This window comes from Apiospora marii (assembly GCF_038362585.1).
Source record: "Apiospora marii strain CBS 49790 chromosome Unknown utg000014l_segment0_segment0, whole genome shotgun sequence".
Taxonomy (NCBI): Eukaryota; Fungi; Ascomycota; class Sordariomycetes; order Amphisphaeriales; family Apiosporaceae; genus Apiospora; species Apiospora marii.
Window position 1 is genome coordinate 423,057 of NW_027117385.1, and position 13,151 is coordinate 436,207.

Genomic DNA, 13,151 nt, shown 5'->3' on the forward strand with positions numbered 1-13,151 from the left:
GAGCTGGACCAAAGTGTCATGCAGTCCTGCGGCTGCCCTGCAGATTACCCATGTAATTACTTGCGGGATACCACCGTGGCGGAAATTGACGGACCAGCACTGGAGTATGTGCATGGCAGCCAATGCCAATAATGCGTCTTCGCCCTGGTTTGGCAAGGATCAGCAAGCGCTGCTTGTCCCGGCTGATTGGGTCGGTCCTTGGTCTCCCATGCCACCGGAATTGCCGGAGCAAACAAAATGCTGACAGCAGTCGCGCCGCACTCGTCCCTTCCACCAATGAGCAATGGGTCATTCCCAAGCCCATGGAGCCCTTGCAGCCGAACACAGGGGCTTCAGTGCCTTGCGTGCGGTGTCACCTGTTCGCTCCCTTCATTCTTTACGACCCTCGGGGAACTGTAGGTTGGATGAGAAATCAAGTGTTTGGACTCCCCCAGAAGGCAGGCCCCGCGGCGGAGTTTCAGCTGTTTCTCGTCACGTCGGGTACAACGCCACCAGGCGCAAAAGCACCGAGCTCGGTTGCAAACAAGGCCGCCCATGTCCGACTATGCAAGCCAAGATATGCAGCCATCAGAAATGGTCCAGCCAACAGTCCTGCTTCCAATCCCGCGTCACTTGGCCTCGGCTCCAACGTAAATACCGACTGCGGGAACTACGCCCGTCCGCTTTTCCTTCCATCACTTGTCTATGCTAGAGCCGAACTCCAACTCGCCATGACTGCAGGTGGCTCCCAAAAGGGCGAGGGCCACACCCCGACGGCCCAGGCGGTTGGTGGATCGCAGGCTAGCTCGGACGGCCTCGCGCCCTTGACAGCAAAACGACGTGGATCCATCCACGTCCCGCCTCTGGTCACGACGTCCATGTCGCCGTCCAAGCCTGCAGGCAGTCATGCGTTGCACCGCGTCCAGGACGTTGCGCCTGATTCGTCAGTCGTGAAACAAGGCTTTTGGCCGGGCTCCAATCAGAGCGACTCGGATGATGACGAATACGGGGCGTCGCAGCATCGAGCTCAAAGGTATGACGACTACGTTTATTCCATGACGGACACTAGGGGACAAGGGCGTGCTGACGCTGGCGTGTGTTGCACCAAACCACAGGAACCTGGGTAGCAAGTCGGGAAAGCTTGTGCAGACAATCCTCAAGAGCTTGGGGCAGCCATCAAGCAAGAAGCAATCCTGGGGCGGATATCAGCGAAGTGGCATTCAACCAAACACCCAGGCGAGCAAACCCAGATGCGGCTCTTCCCATGCCTCCAAGCCTTAGTGACTGACAGAGATTGGTGATGTAGAGCGAGAGAGAAAGGAACGGTGAGTCTCGGAGTCGGAGTCAGAACCAGTAACAAAAAGAGTCCGTTGGCTGATATTCCGGCTTGTAGACGTGCAGCATCGTACCATGGTCAAAATCTGGGGCGGGCAACTCCATCTGAGCCCAGTCGAGAAACCCGCGACAGTCCTCGACGTCGGAACCGGCAGTGGACTCTGGGCTTTAGTACGTCCAGCCCGAGCGGTACTTTGGTCCAAAAACGTCCCTCAGCTGACTTTGATATGCGACAGGAATTCGGCAAGACATGGCTCAGAAGTGACCCAGCTTTGGGAGACACCCGCTAACCAGTAACATACGAGGCAGGCCAGAAGAACCCAGAGAGCCGTGTCCTGGGTGTGGATATTTCTCCCAGCAACCCTGCTTTCCATGTGCCCGGTTGCGCGTTCAAGACGATGGACGTGACCGAGCCATGGACACTCGACACGCAATTCGACTTCATCCATGCCCGCGGGCTCCCCGACTTTGCCCCGGCCACGCGGCAAGCCGTTTTCGACGCCATGTGGGACAGTCTCGAGCCGGGCGGCTGGCTAGAGATTACCAATTGGAGCCTGAAGCTGCGCTCACCCGATCATTCCACCGAAGGAACGAGGCTGGAGCAGTGGTTCTTTCTGCTCGAAAAAGGCAAGCAGGCACCTGCACAAGTTGAAGCAGCAGCATGCTAACCCCGACGCAGCCATATCACTGTCTGGCGGATGTCTCCACTTTGTGCACCTGTGGCCGACGCTGATGAGGAAGAAAGGTGCCAGCGATATCACAGTCAGGAGGTACCCGGCCCCCCTGAACAACTGGGCCCCCAGCAAGTCGTCGCAAGTCAGTAACTTGGCGCTGCCACCACCCACCGCGAGTTGGTGCTGATACTGTGGCCGAGCAGGCAATAGGCGATTTGATGACGAGGAACATACGCTCCATCCTTGACACTGTCACCATGCCTGCATTCTCCAAGGCCCTCGGCTGGTCGGATGACCTGGTCGAGAAGATAGTGGCAGATTGCCACCAGGAGCTGCTTAACCCAAAGTACCATCCCTTCATGATCCTGTAGGTTTCCATCTGGCCTGTGACTTTGCTGGCACCGAGTCACCTTGCTAACGGCATAACGAAGAATGACAAGTTTCTGCCAAAAGCCTCATGAATCCGTCGAGGCTGGATGACATGGCGGCAACGACACGACCTGCGCCTGCGGAAGACGCCTTGTATAGAGATATTTACGCATACATTGGGGTGGGCGCGTCGCTCACAAGAGCTCCTGTCAAGCGGCACCTTTGTATCGGGTGAGATGGTCTGTGATTCGGGATCGAAGAAAAGCACCAAGGGGATCTTTACAATATAGATTTTTCATTGACGTAGTTCAGTAGCCTCTCAGTGAGTACAACTGCTCCAACCAATCCCAGCCAATTCCTTTGCAGGTCATTGCATCATACCGGTGACTTGGTGCAGAGGGTGGCTTGGCGTGTGTTACGATCCCAGATCCTCCGTCTCGGTTGCATCCCCACCCCCGCATCCGCCGTTGAGAGGAGGACCTAACGCCCTGGGAACCCTGAACTCCCCCAATGGTGATCTTGTAAGCGACCAAAAGGTATTGTGAGTTTACACATCACGTAGCACCAACCGGAGCAATCCGTGTTTTCTTTTGGTCTGAAGCCATGTCATGCCCCCTACCTGTTGGCCGGACAGTACGCGTCGAGGGCCCGGTTGTCGCAATCGACCCCGTTCCCGCCATGCTGCCAGCACTCGCTCGACCACCGGCTCATCAATCCGAAAACGCTGTCGAAGCAGTTGGCCCAGGCCGCCGCCCCCTCGCTCTCGCAGACGGGCAGGCACCGCGGGCAGTCGTCGCGATAGCTGTAGGCCACGGCCAGGCACGCCTCGAGCGGCGTGGCGAAAGAAGTCGGGGTGGGCGAAGGCGGGGCGACGGTGCTGCTGGTGGTGGTCGTCGTCGTCACGGGGACGATGCCCCAGTTCTGCTCAATGCAGTACGAGTTCCCCAGGACGAGGTCACAGCCGCCGGCCTGGCTGGGGTTCTGTAGGTGGTAGCAGCAAGACTGGTTAGCAAACTGCCGGAGAAGTGGGGCGGGGATTGTCGCTCGTAAGGACCATCAATGACTTACGTAGGTCTCGAACTGGTCAAGTGTGAGACCCCAGTACTGCGCGATACTGACACAGGTGTCGTTCTCGGCGGCGACCTGCCAGTAGGTGCAGTCCTGGATGGTGTCGGGGGCGGCCGTGGTCGGGGGGTCGACCGTGTATTGCGCCGCGCCCAGTGCAGGCAGCAGAATGAGTCCGAAGGCAAGGGCGAACATTGTAGTGGATGCGTGATGGAACAACCAAACTGACGCTGGTGAGGGGGACTCGCAAGATCTCTTCTTCCGGTAATGATGGTTCAAGTGGGCTATCTCCTTATATACGTCTACTCGAAGACTGGTTCACTCTCATGGGCCTGGATGGCTGCCTGCCTGCACCGCTTGCTGCCTGCATTGCATAATTTCCCGACCAAGGTTCCTCTTTCCTGCCAAGCCCATAGCGCTTACGAAGGATTCCTGTATGTGCACACATTCAAGAAAAACCCACTTTGCCTTCACCTTCTACTTGTTCCCGTACTCACTGCCGTCTTTGGTTGGTGGGAATCAAAACAACTCGTCCAGCCTAGGGATGGCGGCAGGTTTGGGGCGAACGCCGGCGACACAGCGGGCACCGCTAGTGCATTTGCCCCCACCTCCCCTGAAAGCGCCTGGCGCCGACTGCGACGGCCGGCAGGGGAAGCCGAACTCAGAGGCGCCGCTTTGCCCGCCGCGACTAGTTTTTCAACGAAATGGGTTGAGGCAGGCAGGCAGGCCCTAAAACCTTAGGCTTTCACGTTAGAAGACGGGCCGCCTGTCGTTGGAGCTCGGTGCACCGAAATGCAACGTCGACCCGGGCAGGCAATTGTGCTGCTGTCAAATTGAAATCATATACCAGCCCACGGGCTGCATGGCTTTCGCATGATCAGAGGCATCCTTGAAGTCACGCTACATTATTGACTATCCCTGGTCACTACTGCATCTGGGGCTCGCTAGGTCCTAGAATCGATGCAATTAGCACTCGGCATCGGGAAAGACCACAAACCCAGGTCTATTTCGTGGGAGAGAGCAGCTTCATCCATCCGATAGCGGCTAATCTATCTGATGCTAGTACAGCCATACACACCTGCAAGACCGGTATCTCCCAGGACTGGCTCAGCGCGGCCAGTTGCTCAGTCGCGGTTGCCTACCGGTGTTGTATCAAGGGTCGATTTCGAGGACACCAAGAAGGACTTTGGTCTTTTCGTCATGCTTTTCATTTGACACGATGAATGGGACATGAAGAAGGATCCGATCGGTTTCTATCTGGTATATAGTCGTTGGGACTATCTTAATGGGAAGCTTGATTGCCACTGGTCTCGCACGAGATTGACTGGGACAGAATGATGGGCACCATGAGCCCAGTCTGGAACACTTGCTACCCTGGCAATCGTGAGCTCATGGCATACTCACAACGCTACATTTCTGGTGTCAAGGGCCGCGTCGAAGTTTGGGATTCTTGCGGCTCAATGCCAGATCATCACATATTGCACCACACAACAACATAGATCTCCTGTCCCACGCACCCCGGGTTCCTCTGCCTACGTTGACCCAAGGCCGTGGCGCATCAGTTGGCGTCGCCCAAGGCTCCGTACTCCATCATCTCGATGAAGAAGACCGGCACCACTCTCATGCACTCGTAAAAGTACCGGTCCCGGCGGATGCTGTCGGCACAGTTCAAAAAGAGCTGCATATACAGCTTCCGGAGCGGGGCCTGACAGACCCGGTCCCCGTTGTAGGCGAGGCGGACGGCTTCGACCAGCTCGTCGAGCTGTTTCTTGGTGAAGCTGCGCGGGGCTCCACCCTCAACGTAGCGAGTCGACACGATGAACCCGGCGTGGCGTCCGATCTCCGCGAGGACCGCCTCTCCGAGCCTCGGGGCCTTGAAGTGGTTCGACATGTTGTACAGCTTGGCGGCGACGCGGTGGTTCTTGATGTCGGGATGGTGAAGTTCTGGGGACCGAGTTAGTCGGCCACAGAAACCTATGTAAGGGGAAGACGGGAAACAGTTTCGACGTACGTGCTGTGTAAATGAACCAGAGAAGAGTGTGGACCAGGTCGGTCTGGAACCCGTACAGTCTGATCACGGCAGGGCGTCCATCCTATGCGATCAGTGTTGAGTTTTTGGTTCGTGTCGAAAGAAAGATGGTTGTTCTAGGGGAAGTTGGAATGATCACGCGTGGCTGACGTACCTGGGGCTTGGCCGCTTCCAACTTCTCCTTGAACCACTCGCATCGGGATGAGAGGATGCTTTTGTGCAGGGCCCAGCGCACGTTCTTGCAGTGCACCACGGTGTCAGAGTGCATGCCGGTACGGAAGAGGCTATGAGTAGTTGTTAGCTGCGCATACTCCACACGCATATGGCTGCTTCTTACGTCAGATCGCCCACGGTCCGGATGTCGTCCAACGGGGATGCCATGGTTTCTGATGGCTACGGCTTGCGGAGCTGCTCAGGTGGGAGAATCCTTAAGCTAGATGAAGGAGAAGGTATCAAATACTGGCAGTACGATCGGAAGTGAGGTACGGCCTTGGTGGTTTTTGACAGCGTTGCGAGCTGAGGTAGGAACGTGAGGTGATGTTTGGTTGTTAGGCAGGACTGGCTCGTACCTGGTACGGGTCGCCCTGATATTCTAGGCAAGAAGGGGCACGTTGGGGTAGGTATACTTCTTTTCAGGGCACCGTCGCAACTAGAAGGCCACTGCTAGACGTGGATGACGTGCCGCGAAGGTAGGTTGTGTATGAACCAAGTAGCCGAATAGGCAGGCATGGCGTGAGTCTGGGGTTGGTTGCCGAGGACTAAGTGACCAGTGTAGACGACGTCCACAAATTAATTGATACGACTGAAAACTCACATATTCTCTTACCGCAATCTCCGTTTGGGGGTCGGCATTAAGCTTCTCTTGGTCCACGGGAACAGTGAAAGCGTTTGTGAGAGTTTTGGAAACATTGGCTACGAAAAGTATGATGTCCCTTTTTTGAGTTTCGATATGAGTATCGAGAGGTGAGCCATTGGTTTAGGCAAGCTGACTTGTACCGAAAATGAGGCTAGAGATGAGTATTCGCGTACATTCTCGACAGAAGGGGATTGCAGTTTACGAACTCTTTCACAAGATCACAAGAGAGCACTGGCAATTATGAGGTGACACCTCCGTGGATAACGGCTGTATAACTCCAACTAAGACGGGATTTTGTTCTCTTAGTGGAGCATCTCTACTTTGACTTCTCCGCCTTCCAGCTCCCCTCCACCTCGACCGAATAATCCCCGAGCTCCTTCCAGCCCAGCCTGCTCCAGGTGTCGGGGTTCCGCGACGCGTCCTCGAAATGCTTCAGCGCCAGCACGGCCTGGGCGGCCCAGCGCTCCGGGCTCACGCGGCCCACCCCGGTGGCGAGCGGCGTCATGAGCACGCTGCGAATCTCCTCCGCGTCGTCGTCGTCCTCCCCGCCCACCTTGCCCTCGCGGACGGCGCGGTTGTGGTTGTCGACGGCGCACAGCAGGCTCCAGACGCACTCGTAGACGACCTCGCGGTTCCACTCGGCGCCGCTCGGCAGGCGCATGGTGGGGCAGAGGGCGACGCGACGGACGCCCCAGGCGTTGCGGGAGCGGGTCTTGCCGGCGGCGAACTTGTCGTCGTCCCACGGGATTTTGATGAGGGTGCAGGTCCCCGGCGGGGCGAACCCGCGCCACTGCCGGTAGAGACGGGCCTGGACGGCGCGGGTGAGGGCGTGGTAGTCGTCGGCGGGGCTCAGGGCGCGCGAGATGGCGTCGTCAAAGGCGCCGTCCATCTGGCCGTACGAGTTGGCCGGCGACACGATGGTGTCGAACTGGACCGAGGCCGGGAGCTGCGACAGGGCGCAGTCATGGTGGGCGATGGAGATGGTGTCGGGCAGTTGGTGGCGCCGGCGGGCTTCTTCAAAAGCGGCGGCGTACTTGTCTTGCATGCACAGGAGCTGGATGTGGGGGATGTGCGGGTTGGTGTTAGTGTTGGAGAAGGACGAAGAGGACCCCATTTTGATTTGTTGCTGAGTTGGCTGGATGCAGATGAGATGAGATCAATGATCAATGAGAACGTCAAGCTACTGAAACCAGATTGGATGAAAGATGATTCATTGGCAGATAAAAGACAAGTCAATTGCAATGAGTCGAATATAACAGATGCAGGACTGGGCGACGAACAGTTATCCTGTTGCCTGTCGTGCACTAGCAAAGTACCGTCATCCGTAAGTACTTTGGCTTTTGGGTGTTGCGTGGCGGCACTAAACTAGAGGCGCAGCAGCTGGTTTACCTCATCAGCCCCACTACCACCATCACCCCAGCTACGTTTCTGTCTTCACAGGTTGGCAGCCGGCAGCAAATGGTCTGATGCGCCTGATAGCATATGATCCGAAGAAGCTGGATCATTCTTGTGTGGAATTGGGAAATGTTTGAGGAATCGCGCAAGGCGTGGGCTTTGGTGGGTTGCTGCTCTGTCAATCATCCGGGTTCGGCGAGGGGCACCATGGAGCAAAGGCGCGGCGTCTCGATGTCAAAGGCCGCCAAATTGAAATGTTTCTTTCCCAGTAAGGAGAGGGTGGTTCGCGCATACGAGTCTTGGCGTGGCGACTGTGCAAGGCAGACACCAAGTAACAAAACCAGTGGCTGAACAAGACTGCCGTCGATTTTACTATAGGGGCTCATGTATGCAAGTCCAGCTCGTCCGCCAGGGGCATGTTCAGATTCACCGCGTTGGCGATCCGCGTCCTAAAGACGGCACACTGGACGAAGACGGACTACCCTACATGGAGATCGATCTGCAGTGCCCTTTACCGTCACCTTGTCGAAGCTTATATGGATGTACTTGTCGGCGACGGGAGTTGGGATTTCCGTCTAGGCGTGGCATCAAGGTGCAGAGCTGCATAGCCCTGGATCAATATGATGTTGCACGCTATACCTCAATTCCTCAACGGTTACTGGATATAGCCACGTTGAAGTCATTGGAAAGGGTACTAGACATGTTGATGTGCAGGCGCCATTGCAGGAGTATCAGAGCTCGTGATGATGAGATTTAGATATCACCAGACATTATCACAGAAGCACAACCACCACAAAAAGCACACCGGAACCACAAATACCGTAACTTCGGGATATCAATTCATCGCTTGTACGCTTCAGCCAGCCCTCTACCTAGCCTAGCCTAGACCAGACTAACTGCCCACCTCCTGCCCCAAGCTGTGCAGCGGCCCCGCGACGAACTCGGTCGCGTTCATGATCTCGGTGGCGCCGTAGATGGCGCGCTTCTTGGCCCGCTCGTTGGCCTGCCCCGTCCGCGCGATCCACTCCTGCAGGTTGCCGTACTCGTCCATGCTGCCGCCGCCCACGACGAAGACGATGGCGTCCGTGTAGCCCTGCCGCCGCTGCCCGAAGCTCGGCGCCATGCCCGGCCCCTGCGTCCCCGGCAGGCTGCCCGGCGTGCTGCCCGCCCCGGCCCCGGACCGCATCGCGCTGGGCGGCGGCATCGTGCCCCGCGCGTTGGCGCTCCGCGGGTCGAAGAACATGTAGCTCTCCGTCTTGGCCAGCGCCGATGTCGAGGCCGTCTGCGGGTCCATGATGGACTCGACAATCTTGGTCACCGTGAGGTCCCGGTTGACGGGAATCAGCGTCTTGAGGGCGCCGCTCAGCGAGTCGAGGTTGAACCCGCCGGGCAACGTGACTCCGGCATCCTTGACTCGGTCTGTAAGTCGGGTCGAGAGGTTGGAGAAGCGCCCAAACAGGTCGGAGCCTTGTTGGGACGCGGGCTGTGTGGTGTTGTTGATGGTGGTCAGTTGCGTCATCTTGGTCGTCGCGCGAACCCTGTAGAGTATTGTCAGTAAATTGAGCGGCGGGAAAGTGGGCAGCGGGAGAGCCCGAAACAATTGCAGAAACTTACTGCCGGACGTAGGCCAGCGACGTGGTGTCGACGCCAATGGCTTTGAGGGCCTCCTCGAACTGGGTCCACTCGGCCCGGCTCACCTCCTGCTCGGTGCTGAGGAACCAGATGATGAAGAGGCGCAGCTTGTCGAGGGGCTCGCTGCCCTTCTCCTCGTTCTTGATGACCTCGAGCACCTGCGCCTTGGTCTGCTTCATGACGTCCTCCTCCATCTGGAAGTAGTTGTCGAGCTGGCGGTTCTTGATGCCCGTCAGCAGCGCCGCCAGGATGTTCATGTGCATGTCCAGCACGTTCTTGCGCTCCCGCAGCTCCGGCAGCAGCGTGATGGCCGCCTTGAGGTGGTGCGCGCTCGCGCCCGTGTCGTTCTGGAGGTCCTCGATCGAGTGCGCGCCCGTCTTCTTGGTGATGTCGGCCGCGTCGTCCTTGTACCGCGTCAGCTCGGCGTCGATGTCCTCGGCCACCTGCGGGAACGGCAGCGCCGCGTTCTTCTCCCAGAAGAAGTCGGTCGCCGTCAGGTCGTACGACTTCTTGGTGGTGCCCTTGGCGGGGTTGCCCTCCTCCACCGGCGTCTCGATGGTGATGCGATTCAGCTTCATGTTGAGCACGTCGTGGACCAGCGACTGGTACGTCCACGAGTGCGAGAGCATCGGGTTGAGGTCGACGTTGCGGTCCAGCAGGATGAGCACCGGCCGCGACGTCGGGGTGCCGGCCGACGACGAGGGGCGCGCGCTCGACGAGAAGAGGTTGTCCTTGGAGTTGAGGATGTGGTCTCGCAGCTTGCGGTCCAGCTTGCCGGCAATCATCTCGGCGGCGGCGCCCTTGGGACAGCGTATTATGGGGATGACGCCCATGGTGACGACGACGCTGAAGAGGCCGCTCACTATCCTGTCCACCACATGGTCCAGCTGTTCGTCCTTGGTCTTGGCGCTGTTGAGGGCCCAGTACGTGTTCTCCTTCTGCATGCCCAGGCTGAAGAGGTCGGGCTCCGACACGATGAAGTTGAGGTACTGGTCGAAGAGCTGCGCAATGTGCTCCGAGGTCTCGGTGGCGGCGGTCTGGGCGGCGAAGTCCTCGAGCAGGGGTCGCGGTATGGACGAGGTGAAGTTGATGTAGGCGGGAGTGTAGAGGCCCCGTTGCAGGTCGCTGGTGATGCTCTCGAGGTTCTTGGCGCTCGGCTCGAGGAGGTAAATGGCCGGCACATCGGGTATCGGGTGGCGGTTGGTGTTGATGTGTCTGTGGGAAATAGCCGTCCGTCTTAGCCAGATGCATACCCATGCTCGACGAGGGAGAGAACCTACAAATGCATGGTGACGCCCATGGAACGAAGATCGCTCACCCGGAGCACGCTGCTGATGACATCCCGTCCCAGGTCGTCAAACACCAGGACCTTCCAGATGGGCTCGCCCTCGGCCGTCAGGATGGGGCCGGTGGGAGCCAAGGCGCCGTTGGCATGGGCGGCTGTGTCTTCTTCTTCCTTCTGCACGACTTCGTTGAGGTTGAGGATCTTGCGCAACGAAGCGATCTGGCGGTCGCGCAGAGACGCCATGGCTGCGAGACTTGTGGATTGCGACAGGAGGGGGGAGCGCAATTGGGTCGGTCGGCAGGTGAAGCTATTCGCAGGTGGTTGTCGGCCGTCGCTGTCGTGCGTGCAATCGTTCGTAGTATGGTAGGTCTCGTTTGGATGATGTATGCCCACTTGCCTGTGATACGCGTGTCCAGATGGATGGTGGGCTACTACTTTACGGTGGGGCGGTCGAGCAGCAGGCAGGCAGGGATTCAATGTCTACAAAAGACTGGAGCTGGCAATTGCAGCTGGACTTGGGACTTTGCAGATGGTCAAATCACATGGAAGGAATTGGGAAGTGCTGCCTGTCGTGAATGTCAATGTTCTATATTTGGGCAAGTTCGTTTTGGATAGAGAGGCAGTTGAACATTGAGAACGTGAAGTCAAGTCAGCTTCAAATGGACTGCATCTGTAACCTGCATCAATTGCGCTGGCGGTACTGGATGGGTGGCAGGTGGGTGGGTTTGGGAGCTATGGACTCCAAATGGGGGGAGGCAGCACTGTAATCAGAAGCTAAGGACTGGACGTAGCTAGGCTTCCACCAATTGACGGCGACCGGCCAGGTAAGCACTTCCCGACCGTGGCTGACGATGAGTCGCATGCGCATTGAATCCTGACCTCAATTGAACGGGCAGCTGGCAGGGGTCGCTGTACAGCATCTGCCCGCCTGTCGCGGGCAGTTGCTTTTGGGGTTTCATTGTTTCTCCTTTGCAGGAGGCAGGCTTCTGGCGGGCCACCACTTTGGCAGCAGCTCAGCATCAGCTACAGCAACTGCTCTGGGAGAGCGGCACGGCTGGCTGCCAAACCGAGAGCCACTAAAACTCAAGTAGGTTTAGGCATGGATGGGTGCGTTGTAGCAGCGGGCAAAGTCCACTTTCTCTCGCTGCTCTCACTCGCTTATGTTCCTGCCTCCGCCTTGTCTTCCATGTCTTGTCTTGTCCCGATTTGATTTGCTCCATCCGCCGTACCCAACCCAGCCATTTGCCATTTTCTCCCTTGACCTGTCTCTGTCCCTCTGCCTGTCCATTCTCCTCATTCCCAACTCCAACCATCTCGACCACAACAACCAACTTCGACCACGACTGTCGCCGTCGCCCATCGGAAACATTGCGCGACCTCCAGTTTCCATCCAGCAACGGCCCTTCATTCCATTTCTAATTCGTCGCTGGTAATCGCGGATTCCTCATCCATCGCCTCGCCCGCCCAACTCGACGACTCCTCGTTTTCTTCTTCCGCGTCCGCCGGGTTCTTGTTTTGGTGTATTTTGAAATAGACCGTGGAATTGTCTCGTCACTCAAGTGGATCCCTTCCCCAGTGCAGCAAGCAAACCTTTCGTCGGCCGACAACACATCCCGTCAATTCGCATTTTCTCCCACTCGCTCGCTTTCTCCTCGCCCCCCAGGTTGACCATAATAGGCAGGGTCTTTCCGGAGATTCTTCCAGGACAAAACATATACACTTTCTCTCATTTAGACACCTGGGAACATGTTGTAATCATCGCGCAATCTCTCACCTAAAACGAGAGCATGACGATATCTTTGTTTCCTTGGTAGGAAGATTCAGAACCAGCAAAAGCAGCAAACTTTTCGGAATTGGGCAGTGGGAAAGGCCACTTGCTCGCGCGTATCGTCACGTCTGGACCATTAAGGGTATGATAATTAACCACCTCCCTCTTCCCCTTTTGCCCATCACCTTTGCCTCTCTTCTTGTTGCGATGTACACGCTGCACTGCACTATATGCCCCTCTAAAGCACTGTTTTGAAATGCGCGGTTTTGCGCGGGTACCCTCTCCACGTCCGGGTTTCAAGTATCCTAGTTGCGAAGCTTTGCAGGATGAATTGCAAAGTCCCCCCATCAGGCATCTTGGATAGGAGCGAGCGCACGCGCGCTTGTGGCAGAGATACATAACTTCAATGACGGCCAGGCCAGAGCAGATGCAGACCAGACTCGTCCTGCAGAGGAGAGCGGTTTTAGCGTCTACGCGCCCAGCAGCAGTGGACAGTGTCAGAACATTTCAGTGGATCGGACCAGACACCAGACAGCCCCCCGGACTGGACAGACAGACACCCCTTCAGCCTATCCACCCCGCCCATTACACGTACAGTAACTTCTGAAATTCCCTTCCATAATGGAACGGGAGAGTGAAGAGAGAGCAAGAAAATAACCCCAATGCCCACGGGGAGCATCCTCAATTGATTGAGAAGCATCTCGGGGATCGTCGTGTACTTGGGAGGATGCGGTTTTGTTGCTGTTGTTGTGCTTCCCGCCAGG

The 13,151-nt window shown here is 57.2% G+C and overlaps 7 protein-coding genes across 7 annotated transcripts; 3 read left to right on the plus strand and 4 right to left on the minus strand.

The window, feature by feature from the left end:
* Positions 1 to 131: 131 nt before the first annotated feature.
* PG985_016327 (uncharacterized protein) lies at positions 132 to 1,260 on the plus strand (the record flags this gene model as incomplete). The annotated part of the gene is made up of 2 exons (XM_066836093.1): positions 132 to 1,012; positions 1,095 to 1,260. The coding sequence occupies 2 exons, from the start codon at positions 132 to 134 to the stop codon at positions 1,258 to 1,260; spliced, it is 1,047 nt and encodes a 348-aa protein (XP_066676109.1).
* Positions 1,261 to 1,389: 129 nt separating this feature from the next.
* On the plus strand, positions 1,390 to 1,982 carry PG985_016328 (uncharacterized protein; the record flags this gene model as incomplete). Its single annotated transcript, XM_066836094.1, has 3 exons — positions 1,390 to 1,485; positions 1,551 to 1,575; positions 1,624 to 1,982. The coding sequence occupies 3 exons, from the start codon at positions 1,390 to 1,392 to the stop codon at positions 1,980 to 1,982; spliced, it is 480 nt and encodes a 159-aa protein (XP_066676110.1).
* A 64-nt stretch (positions 1,983 to 2,046) lies between these two features.
* Positions 2,047 to 2,359, plus strand: PG985_016329 (uncharacterized protein; the record flags this gene model as incomplete). Its single annotated transcript, XM_066836095.1, has 2 exons — positions 2,047 to 2,130; positions 2,192 to 2,359. 2 exons carry the CDS (start codon positions 2,047 to 2,049, stop codon positions 2,357 to 2,359), a joined length of 252 nt encoding a protein of 83 aa, XP_066676111.1.
* A 613-nt stretch (positions 2,360 to 2,972) lies between these two features.
* Positions 2,973 to 3,617, minus strand: PG985_016330 (uncharacterized protein; the record flags this gene model as incomplete). The annotated part of the gene is made up of 2 exons (XM_066836096.1): positions 2,973 to 3,338; positions 3,426 to 3,617. The coding sequence occupies 2 exons, from the start codon at positions 3,615 to 3,617 to the stop codon at positions 2,973 to 2,975; spliced, it is 558 nt and encodes a 185-aa protein (XP_066676112.1).
* A 1,363-nt stretch (positions 3,618 to 4,980) lies between these two features.
* On the minus strand, positions 4,981 to 5,832 carry PG985_016331 (uncharacterized protein; the record flags this gene model as incomplete). Its single annotated transcript, XM_066836097.1, has 4 exons — positions 4,981 to 5,366; positions 5,434 to 5,515; positions 5,606 to 5,735; positions 5,789 to 5,832. The coding sequence occupies 4 exons, from the start codon at positions 5,830 to 5,832 to the stop codon at positions 4,981 to 4,983; spliced, it is 642 nt and encodes a 213-aa protein (XP_066676113.1).
* Positions 5,833 to 6,623: 791 nt separating this feature from the next.
* Positions 6,624 to 7,421, minus strand: PG985_016332 (uncharacterized protein; the record flags this gene model as incomplete). The annotated part of the gene is made up of 1 exon (XM_066836098.1): positions 6,624 to 7,421. One exon carries the CDS (start codon positions 7,419 to 7,421, stop codon positions 6,624 to 6,626), a length of 798 nt encoding a protein of 265 aa, XP_066676114.1.
* A 1,173-nt stretch (positions 7,422 to 8,594) lies between these two features.
* Positions 8,595 to 10,862, minus strand: PG985_016333 (protein sly1; the record flags this gene model as incomplete). The annotated part of the gene is made up of 3 exons (XM_066836099.1): positions 8,595 to 9,240; positions 9,317 to 10,549; positions 10,615 to 10,862. 3 exons carry the CDS (start codon positions 10,860 to 10,862, stop codon positions 8,595 to 8,597), a joined length of 2,127 nt encoding a protein of 708 aa, XP_066676115.1.
* Between the last annotated feature and the right edge of the window lie 2,289 nt (positions 10,863 to 13,151).